This window comes from Nycticebus coucang, chromosome 5 (genome assembly GCF_027406575.1).
Source record: "Nycticebus coucang isolate mNycCou1 chromosome 5, mNycCou1.pri, whole genome shotgun sequence".
Taxonomy (NCBI): Eukaryota; Metazoa; Chordata; class Mammalia; order Primates; family Lorisidae; genus Nycticebus; species Nycticebus coucang.
In genome coordinates this window covers 132,771,841-132,784,950 of record NC_069784.1, presented here as the reverse complement: position 1 = coordinate 132,784,950, position 13,110 = coordinate 132,771,841, and the positions used below count along the sequence as shown (strand labels likewise).

The 13,110-nt window shown below is 43.9% G+C and overlaps 1 protein-coding gene across 2 annotated transcripts in view; it reads right to left on the bottom strand.

Annotated features, from left to right (window-relative positions):
• Positions 1-8,951, bottom strand: part of SNX9 (sorting nexin 9) — a 111,753-nt gene extending 102,802 nt beyond the window's left edge. The window contains exon 1 of one of the 2 annotated variants that reach the window (XM_053592772.1): positions 8,584-8,951. In XM_053592772.1, coding sequence (XP_053448747.1) covers positions 8,584-8,850 — 267 coding nt within the window. In that variant the 5' untranslated portion in view covers positions 8,851-8,951. The remainder of the gene's footprint in view (positions 1-8,583) is intronic. The other variant, XM_053592773.1, reaches the window with a different exon arrangement.
• Between the last annotated feature and the right edge of the window lie 4,159 nt (positions 8,952-13,110).

The window sequence follows — 13,110 nt, the reverse complement described above, 5'->3', positions numbered from 1 at the left end:
GAGAACTTTACTTGGACATTATATAGTAGCAAAACACTGATGGAAGTAAATGTTAGAAGAATTTTTTTAAATCTCCAGACTTTTTGGTATCATTTTGGTTTTAAATGGTTAAGACAGGTCAATCTATTATAACCAATGATCTCAGTAACCTGAAGGCTATGAACTTCCTGGGGCTTTTGGTTGTTTTTTTTTTTTTTCAAGGATGTTGATTATGCTTTTCTCACTGGTAATGTCAGTCACAGGACAAAGCAAATCTGATGCATCAACAAAACGAATGTAGAATCATAGTATTCAACTCTCTAGAAATCTGAGGACTGAGTGATCTTAGAAAGGTGGAGTGAGGCAGGGAGTGATGGAAACCACTCCAGACCCACCAAGGATCAGCTACTCTGCTTCCAATGAGCTCCCAAGGGACAAGACATACAGAGACAGGAAAAATTACACATTTTACTGTAATGAAAAAAAAATTTTTTTTTTTTTTGGAGACAGAGCCTCAAGCCCTTTAAGCCCCTGGGTAGAGTGCTGTGACATCACAGCTCACAGCAACCTCCAACTCCTGGGCTGACGCGAGTCTCCAGCCTCCGCCTCCCAAGTAGCTGAGACCACAGGCGCCCACCACAATGCCTGGCTGTTTTTTGGTTGCAGCCATCATTGTTGTTTGGCGGGCCCAGGCTGGATTTGAACCTGCCAGCTCATGTGTATGTGCCTGGCGCCTTAGCCGCTTGAGCAACAGGCGCCGAGCCTATAATGAAAATTTTTAAGACTTTCAGGTTCAATTCTGGTTTTTCAGTAAGTTTTCTGTTATCTTTAAAAGTTTAAGAACATACTATTTTCTCCTTTGGGAGAAGAAAATATAATACTTAAGGAAATAAACTTCATAATTTATTTACAAAATAATATTTTTAAATAAAAAGACTCTTTCTCCCCTTACTACAAAAGCAGCAACTATTCATTACTCAAAATCTTGAGACTATAAAACAAGCTAAAAAATGTTCCCAAGTATAGCACCATGAGATAGACGTCTATTATTCACATACACATCTACATTTTTCAAGTCCTTTTCTGTGAATTTATATTAGAAAATACATTTAAATTGTTATTTAACTGGTATATTTATTTTAAACATCATTAATATGTGAACATCAGCCCTCTTAGAGAGGATCCAAACCTTCACTACCAGCACAATCACAGCTACCGGGATGTCGACATGTACTAGATAAATATTTTTAAAGCATCTGACATGATAAAGGTTAAAACTCAATGAACTAAAGAAAATAATAGACATTTCCAGACTCAGGACCTTTGACAGCCTCCTGGCTTGAGGAGTTGTCAGGAGCCCGCGCTGTGCCCCTGAGAAAGAGAAAGCTGCCTTCACCAGAACCCCAGGCCCTTTGAGGGCAGGGACATACCTTTCATACTGACATCCCTCCATGGAGCCCAAGACATGGCACTAGCTCACTGGAAGTTCCCGAAAGCTGGGTGTCGATTTGACTTAATGAATAACCACAAATCTGTGATTTTTGAGTGCTGCCTCTGCAGGTAATACTACTATATGACTTGGTTTTCAGATACTAAAAATAGGCTAGAAAAACTGAGTCAGACTGAATAGCGTCCTTAAATACCATTTTATAATACCTAAAAGTGAGTAAGAAGGGTGAAACCCATCATGTGTTTTTAATAGTCAAAAGAAAAAGAAGAGACAAATACCAAATGGAAAGTTTTGAAATGCCCACAGTGCATAATTTTGACCGCTTGAGTGAGGTTTCAATAAAAATGCTTTTTCACTTTTCTCTGAAGACCGATTAATGCTTGGTCTGCACATATTCCACTCCCTTCACTTTACAGCCTTTTGTGAAGATGCTCTGCCTTGAATTTTGTTCCAGAAAGGAGAGCAAGCTAATGTCTGAACCATCACCAGACAGAGACAAATGAAGTGTGGAATAAAATATTACAAATAAAAGGCACACTATACGTTGATACCCTGCACAACACATTGGGTGCGCACACACACAGAGCTCTGGAGAAGCCACAAAGGAAGCAGAAGCAGGAACCCCGGGAGAAAGCTGGCGCTGAGGCAGGCTGTCACCAGGAGACTCCACTTCCCCCTGGAGACCCGAGTCTGCTTTCTCAGGACCGGAGGGGGAACCCGACTCCAAAGGACCTCAACATAAGGGTAAAGAGAAACGTCTTATCACTGACAGAGAATAGTGGGAATGAGGGAACTTTCTCCTGAGATCAGAGATCCATATTTATGGGAAAACCTATGCCAGGAATTAAAGATACAGTGACCCCAAGGATGTAATGTTCTTGGGAGACGGATAAAACCACATACAAATTCTCCCTGGAAGAATACAACTTTGACATAAGTATTAATTCCCTCAGATGAAGTTTCAAAGAAAATGAACAACTTATGGAAAAAATAAAATCATAAAACACACAAGAAAATGAGGCACCAGAAACAGATGGCTGAATCATTCCTAATATGGTACTCAACAAACACAGAACTGTAAATGTTTTTGTATGTTTAAAAGTAGCTTAAAAGGCTGGGTGAGGTGGCTCATGTCTGTAATCCTAGCACTCTGGCAGGCCAAGGCAGGTGGACTGTCTGAGGTTACAGGTTTGACACCAGCCTGAGCTCCAGCCCGAGCCTGAGCAAGACCTCATCTCTAAAAACAGCCGGGTGTTGTGGCAGGCACCTGTATTCCCAGCTACTTGGGAGGCTGAGGTAATAGGATCCCTTGAGCCCAAGAGTTTGAGGTTGCTGTAAGCAATGATGCCACAGTACTCTACCAAGGGCGACAAAGTGAGACTTTGTCTAAAAAAAAAAAAAAACTTCAATTCACTTGGAAGATACATAGAAACATTTTTTAAATCCACCATTTTAATTTTAATATCTCTATCAAGCAAAGATCAGTTAGATGCAACAGATCAAGCAATTAATAAGGTTATAGATGTGAACATCATAATTAATAAGTTAATTCTATCAAGCAATTAATAAAGCTATAGATGTGAACATCATTATTAATAAGTTAATTCTAACAGACATATGAGGTCTGACGATTAAGTTCATGAACTCGCCACTGTCTCTGTCAGCACTCTACAACTGTACAAACAGCTCGATAAGGGTTCATGACCTTGGTAAATCAAGGTCTCACAGGTGTGTTGTGTCAACGTGTGGTGGTGTCTTGCTGTGTGGCATTGTCGTTGTTGCATGTTTTGTGTGCCATCGTGAGAACGTCAGAGCTTGACTTAGAGCAGTGAACAAACATTAAATTTCTTGTTAAACTTGGCAAAAGAGGAAGTGAAATCAAGGCATGTTAATCCAAGTTTATGAGGATAATGCCATGAAGAAAACAGCAGTGTACAAATGGAGTAAATGTTTTTCTGAGGGGAGAGAAAGTATCAATGATACAGAGAGACCAGGACAGCCACTAATGAGCAGAATTAATTCATTGAACTGTGCATCAAAATCGTTGGCTAACTATGAGAGGCATAGCAGACCAAGTAAACATTGATAGAGAAACAGAAAAATCTTAACCCAAAATCTTGGCCAACAACTCATGGCTCTTGCATCACAACAATGTACCAGCTCATACAGCACTGTCTGTCAGGGAAGTTTTTAGCCAGTAAACAAGTAACTATTGAATTACCATCCTGACTCACCTGATCTGGCCTCCAATGAGTTGGTTTTTTTTTTTACCTGAAAAGAAATATTGAAGGGAAGACATTTTGATGACATTTAGGACATTAAGAGTAATATGATGACAGATTTGATGGCCATTCCAGAAAAAAAGAGTTCTAAAATTCCTTGGAAGGATGGACTAGACATGGGTGTCAGTGCATAGCTTCCCAAGGGGAGTACTTTGAAGGTGACTGTAGTGATATTCAGCAATGAGGTATGCATCACTTTTTCTAGGATGAATTCACTAACTTAATTGTCAGACCTCCTATAGCATACCCACACACACACATATGCACAAGTGAATATACATATTCTTTTTATGCACAGATGGAATAGTCATTAAAACTGACTCTATGCTAGATAAAGTCTTAACAAATTCCCTGGAATAGTACTGGTTATTAATTAGATTCCCTGATCACAAAACAATAAAGTTAGAAATCATCAACAAAAAGATAAATAGGGGGCTAGGCGCAGTGGCTCACGCCTGTAATCCTAGCACTCTGGGAATGTGAGGTGGGTAGATTGCTTGAGCTGACAGGTTTGAGACCAGCCTGAGCAAGAGTGAGACCCCATCTCTAAAAACTAGTTGGGTGTTGTGGCAGGCACCTGTAGTCCCAGCTACTTGGGAGGCCGAGAGCAAGAGAACTGCTTGAACCCAAGAGTTTGAGGTTGCTGTGAGGTACGACTCCAGGGCACTCTACCAACGGTGACAAAGTGAGACTCTGTCTCAAAAAAAAAAATAATAATAAAAGATAAATAGGAAAAAAACTTACACATTGGGAAATTAAACACAATTCCAATAACTCATGGGTTAAAGGCAACTTTTTTTGAAGTCTCAGAATATGAAGCTTGTTCCAATTACCTTAAAATATAAGAATTAATACCTTATGTAATCATTAGTAAAACTGAATTATTATACAGTAGAACCTCCATAGTTGACCACCTTCCAGCACTGACCACCTCCATAAGTTGACCTAATTTTTATAGAATGGACCTGTACCATATGTACCTGTATCAGTACAATAGGCCCAGTTCCTTACCTTGACCAGCTCCATATATCGACCAGTTTGTTACTTGGGTGGTCAACTTACAGAGGTTCTACTGTATTTTAAAAACACTGCTAATACCTAAGCAGATGTAAATTTTGCATTGTACCTACATTTTTTAAAAAATGTTTACTATGCATATAGTAAAACTCCTTAACTAAGCTCCAACTGTAAGCTTTCATTCTTTACAGTTGGAGCTTAGTTAAGGAGTTTTCTTTAATAAGTGAATCACTTATCTCACTGGATTATCTTTTTGCTCTTTCGAACCTGTCACTTTAGATGCAAAGGTGAACAAATACAGCACCCTAAGGAGTTGGCCATTGGTCACAGCAAGGAGTGGAAAATGGCACTCAGGAGGCATGATGTGACCCTGCAGCATGGGTCAGGGCAGTCAGGAAAGGCTGTGACACATTAAAAATTAACATGTAAAAAGGAGGTACTTGGAGAGAAGACAACTGCATATGCAAATCTACAAAGTTTTAAGTGGGCAATTAAGGTACAACTATAATTCTCAGATGGTCAATATAGAAACAGCATAGTAGAAAACTCTGCAAAATTTCTATAGTTTCTTATCTACTTCTTCAATGAGAAATTCATCTTTCTACTGTCACAAAATTTTCCTGACTTCAAAAATATTGTATGTTCTATTTAAGACACTTCAGGACTTTCCATATGGTTTTCTAAAAATGATACAAATCAACTTTAACCCTTAGAACCCTTTAGAAAGACATTTCTATTCTTTTCTTCAAATGAAGAGGTTTCTGCTCAGGAGAGACTACGAACCATGCTTTCTAAACGGTTCTCACTCATCTATGTCACGGAAGTCCTAAACAATTCACTCAGTCCCTACCAGGATTTCTAACATTCTACACCCAACTAACTCACCCATACAAGCTAGATAACACACACACACACACACACACAGGAGCTGAAGAGTTAAAAAAAAAAAAATCAGGAACTCCTAGAATCTTGATATAATGACTACTCCTAAAAGTGATTATGTAAGCATAAAAGGACCTAAATTAGTTACCAAAGGTTAATTCTGACATGGAATTACAGATAAATTCTATAGATATGAACTAACTTCTACTACTTTCATGTCCCTTTTGACATATACTGAGAACAAAAATTTCTTAATTTCTTATTTTAAATAAAACTTAATCTACTCAAATCTACCATAGGATTATACCAAAATATGATAACCTTCAGAGGTTTCCCATAGAGGTCAAGACTAAAGCACTCATGTTGCTTTTTCCTCAATTTGTAAAGACAGACATGATTGGACTGAGGGTATGTACTTAAACGGAATTCAGTATTCTACTAAGGATTAGAAACAGAACAAAATAATCATTTAAAATGTGCAGTTACTAATTAACTTTCTTTACTAGTGAAAAATTGCCCAATTAAAGTTCTTCTTTTAAAAAATATTTTTTCCATCGTGAATATACCAGTGGCGTTTCTAAAAATCATGACAGTTCAGAGATGATTGCACTTTCAAGAAAACATGTTAACTTTCTTAACAAATAAGAAAATTGTATCTGGGGAGAACTAAAGATATTCTCTGGCAAATTCAAAGGGAAATTCAACATATTTAATATATCCAGATATTGAATATATTTCTCATCACTTAGAGCTTATAGCAAGAACTTGATGGCCATTGGAGCCTAAAATTTTATTAAAAATTAGTAGGTATTACTTAGTACATTCTCCCCACCTACCCATTAAAGAACAGGAAGAAAGAATCAAACTATTGAGGCGTGGGGAAGGCCAGGGTGTGTGTGTGTATGGGGGGTTTGGGAGAATAATGACAACTGTACTCTCTTGGGAACAATTAAAAACACACACATACACACAACCAGGAGACTCTAGTCCTACACAGGAATCACCAGGAAATCAGAAAACCAAACAACTGAGGAGGGGTAAGTGCTTCATTGCTCTTCTTTTTCTTAAAATGGAAGTAGTCAGTCACAATGTAAACATGGAAATGAATATCATTTGGAAGAATGATTAGAAAGCTGAAAGAAAAGAACAGCCAGAAATTCTGGTTCACCTTCAGAGTGGTTGTGCTTAACAAAGTAGGAAGCTCTTACGCATGCTTATTTAAGGCTCCTGTTTGGTGAGGACGTTAAGAGATTCAAGTTTACTACAACAACCAGTGTCATGTTCAATTTTTTTAAAAAATTAAGTTCAGGCTTAACTATCAAAAATTTCATCATGTATCCTCCCCACTAGTTGCTAAGTAGCATTCCACTTAAAGGTAAAGGACAGTGCACGAAACATGCTTTAGTAGAACAGAATGGAAAATACCACAACACTGACCACTACTGAACAGATCTCTACTCACAAACCACTTTTAAGGCTGGAAGATGAATATATTCTAAGATGTCTAACTGGTAGTTTCTGGAACATTAGGAAACAAACCTCAAAATCAAATTTCCTTAAAAATCCCTGGCTTAATTTTTAAAAAGGTCAACAGAAAATTAACATGTGTTAGTAAGGTACCAAGTTCTATCACATCTAGTAAAATCAAGCAATAGCATAGCCAATAATATATAAACAAGAAGATATTTATTTCAGTAACAGTAGTAACAGGTTCCCTGGAGGAGAATCTCCCATTTCTATATAAACACTGCACCTGGAAGGAGTCAGAGCACAAAATTTATCAGAGCTCAAAACTTAGCAGACCAAAATGAAATTGGACAATCCTGACTTTTCAACGGGATTTCAAATTTCTTAACACTTTTCCAAATTATCCCTCCACCAAAAACACACATCCATGACCAACAACAACATATTAAGGTTTCACCAACCGAAAAGTAGCTTAGAGATCTCAAAAACAAATACTGAAAAGGATGCTGATGTTTATAAAAGGGGCATTACAAAAAGTATGTGAAAAAGTAAATCCACTCTTCACACCAACCACCTCCCAGATCAATCAAGAGCTCCAACCCCAGGTCTTCATTCCATGATCGTGGCTTTCCCAGTGACTTTTTTGCATCAAGTAACTATAGAAAACGCCCACGAAAAGGGAGCCGGAGGGTGGCTTTTGAAGACTCAGATATTAAAGGGTAACTACTAATTTCATTAAAATAAGCAAATCACCACTCCTAGCCAATTACCAAACCGGAGTCAAAGTTCCACCACGTAATTCAGGCCTGGGCCTTTTCTCAGGTGAATACGTAATCGAAAGCACAGTCATTTCCCTCTTGATATTTTATTCATGCTGGCAATGCCATTCAAACCGAAAAGGTAGCAAAACAAGAGAAAAAATAAGAGAAGCGAAGGCAGTGGAGTGCGGGGTGCTCCGGCCGAGTCCCTCCTCCCCGGGAGGTGGCTGCGATCTCCCGCAGGCCCGGTCGAAAGTGCCGCGTCCTCTCGGGCGGGGGTTCGCCCCCAGATCCGACCCGCCGGCCTAGGGTTCCGCGGGCAGAGGGAGGGGCCGTGGGGGCCGCGGGGAAGCCGGACTCCTAGGAGCGCAGTCTCCCCGGGGGCCCAGCGGCTCCCCTGTACCCCCTGGGCTGCGGGAACTTTCCGTCCAGCCTCCGCGGCTCCTCCCGGTGAGTCCGCCCGCAGCCCACGCTCCGGTGCAAACTTTGCAAAGGGCGCCGGGCCGGGGATCCCGACCCGCGCAGGAGCCCAGCCCCCAATGACCCACACACAGACACACACACACTACGCGCGACCCCAGCGCCCGCCGCACCCGCACCCGCACCCGCACCCTCAGGGGACCGGCTGGGCCGCGGGACAGCCTGGGGGCCCCACCGAGGGGGCGGCGCTGCCCCTCGGCCTCCCCGGCCCCGCCACCGCCCCTGACCCGGGGCCGAACGGGCGGCCGGGCCTGCGCACGCCCCTCACCTTGGTGGCCATGGCGGGCGAGTCCCCCGGCCCGGGACGGCCGGCTCCTATCCCGCGCCGCGACTGGTCAGCACAAGCCAGGAGGGCGAGGACGAGGGCGGCGGCTACACTGGGCCCGGCGCGGGGGCGGCGGCTCCGCCTCGGCCGGGAGTCTCGGCGCTCGGGCCCCGCCGCTGGGCGCTTGGCGACTCCTGCCGCCGCCCGCTCCTGCAGTTCCTGAAAGTCCCCGGCTGCGCGGCCCCCGCCCCTGCGGGCCAAGCCTCCCATTTACCGCGGCGTGTGCGGCGCGGCCGGCGGAAGCGCGCCCGGGGCCCTGGGCCGCGGCCCGGCCTCCTCGCCCCCGGGCCGCCCCCGCGCCCAGCCTCCGCCCCGAGCTGCCCGCCGCCCTGGGTCGGAGGCTGCCGGCCGCGGCCGGAGTGGCGGCGGGGGCTGATCTGGCGCCCGGGGGCACGGCCCGCGCCCCGCATGGCCGCCCCACGGGGAACGCTCGGCGGGGCCGGAGCCGCTGTCGGGAGCGCCCGCCGAGGGAGCCGAGCCCGCCTCGGGCTCCCGCCGGCCGGCCCCGCACGCCGAGGCTCGGGGTTTCCCGCGCTGGAGGCGGGAGGGGGCGACCCAGGCTGCTTTCGTGCCCCGCGGGGCTGGAGTCACGGCCCGGGTCCGCGTCCCGCGGCGGCGTGGCCATGGGGTCGGGTGTTCCCTGGGCTGAGTGCTGTGAGTGCCACATAAACAGCGGGAAGGAGCGGAGCAATGGCTTCCCGGCCCGACGGGCCCTTCTCGGAGCTTCTGCCTCCAGCCCCGAGTTTCCCAGCAGGCCGGGATCCGGGATGGAGCCATTAACCACCTTCTGGACTCTTGGTACAAAACTGTAAAATGCCTAAGGACCCTAGAAGTTTGGGGTACAGCAGGTTTCCTGAAGGAAATGAAAGGTCTAAAATTTTCCAGTTTTGTCAGTGTTTTCCTTCAGAGTTGGAAATTGAGTTTTGTTAATGAATGAATGACTTGAATTGAGCAGCAAGATTTGTCACGCAAGTACAAAAGACAGTCCTGGAAGATATAGCTTGATCGGAATAGTAGTCTGCAGTAGGTTTTGTTTTTATTATCAGGGATAATAAACGAGGCAACTATCAAATCGACCTTATGAGGCAAGGAAAATGGTATTTAGAATTGACGTCAAATTTGTGTCTTCTCAAATATGTTAAAAATGACCTCCGGAGATCAAGTGAACTAGTGAACTAGTTGTATTCAGTAATGGGATTTAAAATAGGGTGCAATAGAATTTTCTGTGAATTTTTGTTTGTTGAGCTCATGGCCAAAGCCATTGTCATAACCATAAATAATCGTCTAAGTAAAAGGAAAGTTGGGGAACAATGTTCATTGACAGCCTACTTGCCTTATACTAGGCTTTGAAGCGCCTCCTCATTTAATGATTGTAGGAACCCTTTGAGAAAGTCATTGTTGTCTGCTATTTACAAAGATGAACAAATCAGGGCTCACTTAAATAACTTGCCTATTGGGAATATTTGCTGAAAACGACCATCATCTTGGACCCAGCAGCTCTATTCCTAAGAATTTATGTTCCTGTTAGACTCGTGCTATAAGCAAATGTTCATCAAAGCATTGTTCTGTGGTAACCACAAAAGGAAAGCTACTTATGTTTGTTCCTAGGACTTATACAACGATATCCTGGGGATTCCATAAGAAAATGGTATGTTTTAATAGGTGTCAATAAAGATAAAAAGAACAGTATGTGTATGTAGGACAATCCATTTGTATGAAAGATACGGAACTATATTGTACATGCCTAGAAATGTTCTGGAAAGGTTCAAGAGATCCTACTGTCTGACCATGCATATGTATTACTTTATTTAAAAACATGAATTTGGACTTTATTTAAAAACATGAATTTGGGGCGGCGCCTGTGGCTCAGTGAGTAGGACGCCGGCCCCATATGCCGAGGGTGGCGGGTTCAAACCTGGCCCTGGCAAAACTGCAACAAAGAAATAGCCGGGCATCATGGCGGGCGCCTGTGGTCCCAGCTGCTCAGGAGGCCTAGGCAGGAGAATCGCGTAAAGCCCAAGAGTTGGAGGTTGCTGTGAGCCGTGTGACACCACAGCACTCTACCTGAGGGCGGTACAGTGAGACTCTGTCTGTACAAAAAACAAACAAACAAAAAAAACCATGAATTTGGTTAATCTCTGGGGCTCACAGTGGTAGTCCCAACACTTTGGGAGGCCCAGGTGGGAGGATAGCTTGAGAGAAGTTCAAGGCTGCAGTGAACTATGATTATACACTGTACTTCAGACTGGGTGACACAGAACTTGCCTCAGTAAAGAAAGTAAAAACATAGTTTAAATTTCATAAACAATCAAGTACATAACTTGGCTAAGAGCACATAAAGCTATATGGATAAACCAGGACTTGAAGTCACGTAATGAATTTTCTATATTATTGTAAAATTTGAAGGCTGGGAGCAGCTCTGCAACAGGTAATAACACATGCTTTGATAGGTCACACCTGTGAGGACAGGCCTTGCCACATGCTCAATTGGCACATTCTGTGCAACCAATAGTCCTGGCCACCTGGTGCCAAGAAAGCAAGAGGCCCAGAGAGTTCAAGCTTTTCCCCCCTGAACAATTTCTACAGCCCCAGTTTTATTTGTCAGAAGTAATGGTGGAGAATTGGTATAGCTGTTATGAAAAATAGTATGGAGTTTCCTCAAAAAGTTAAAAATAGAACTACTATATGATCCAACAATCCCACTTCTAGGTATACAGCCAAGGAAATGAAATGAATTATTTCAAAGATGTGCACTCCCATGTTCATTACAGTTCAAGATAAAGAATAAACTTAAGTGTCCTTCAGTGCGTGAATGGATAAAGAAAATGTGGTATGTATAAATAATGCAATACTATTCAGCCTTTAAAAAGGAAATCTTGGGTAGCGCCTGTGGCTCAGTGCATAGGGTGCCAGCCCCATATACCGAGGGTGGCAGATTCAAACCCAGCCCCCGCCAAACTGCAACAAAAAAATAGCTGGGTGTTGTGGGCGGTGCCTGTAGTCCCAGCTACTCTGGAGGCTGAGGCAAGAGAATCACCTAAATCCAGGCGGTTGCTGTGAGCTGTGTGATACCATGGCACTCTATTGAGGGTGATAAAGTGAGTCTCTGTCTCTACAAAAAAAAAAAAGAAGGAAATCTTGTTTGTGACAACTCTGATGACCCTGGAGGACCTTATGCAAAGTGAAAAAACCTAGACACAGAAAGATAAACACTGCATGATCTCACTGATATGTGGAATTTTAGAAAGTCTAACTCTTCGGAGTAGAATGGTGGTTACCAGGGACTGGGTCACAGCTCACAGCAACTTCAAACTCTTGGGCTTAAGCGATTCTCTTGTCTCAGCCTCCCAAGTAGCTGGGACTACAGGCGCCTGCCCTAACACCCGCCTATTTTTTTTCTGTTGTTTTAGCTGGCCCATGCCGGGCTTTGAACCCGCCAGCCTCTGTGTATGCGGCCAGCGCCCTACTGAGCTATGGGCGCTGCCGGAAAAATCATTTTTTACAAAGTTAACAGTGAAGACACTAGACTTAGGAAAGAAAATGAAATCATGACAGTATTATGAAACATGGCAATGTTTCATAGGGCAGACATGGATGTAATCCCCAGGTGAACTTGATCACCACCTTCCACTCGTACCACCTCCTGGAGCTCTCTGCTTCTGCTGTACTGATCTCCCCTTCGATTCCTAAGCATCACACTCCCTTGCATGAAAGGGCCAAGCCTAGCTTCATGGGCGTGTAACGTGTGACCGTGCCGTGCAAGGTTCCCTGCTTACCTGGGCCCTGTGGCTGGGGGCAGCATCTTTAAATTCTTTTTTTTTTTTTTTTGCAGTTTTTGGCCGAGGCCGGGCTTGAACTCACCACTTCCGGCATATGGGGCCGGTGCCCTACCCCTTTGAATTCTTTATGGCTTTAACTAGGGCCTCACATATTCATTTTGTACTGGGATTCCTCAATAATGTAGCCTGGCCTGGCAAGAATGTTGCATGTATTGCTTCTCTGTGTGAAAGACCCCCTACTCACTGAGCACCCACTCCCGGTGCACACGCCTATACACCTGCCAACCTCCGCAGGCTCAAGTGTCACAGCAGGTACAGCAGTTCCTCTGGGAAATAGTCCCTACCCTGAGAAGAAGCTCTGCTGAGTCTCAAGGTACTGGCTCCCCTGTCTTTGTAAACATCTCAATTTGTGACTCATTTGAGTGCTGATCTGCCTTCTGCCCTAGACTGTAAGTTAAGGAAAGGAGGTTCTGTCCCCCTGTCCCTCACCATTGTGCCCCTGGCATGACCTTGAGCTCGGAGAAAAGGTTGAGAGGAGCAGCAAATCTCAAACACACCATAGTATTCTCTTGAGCCTACTTTCAAGCAACTCATGTGATTCCGAGGAACACATTGGAAAACCGCTGTCACTATCATTACCTAAGTTCACATGAAACATTGTGCAATACAAGTTTTCTGCAAGCTTCATTAC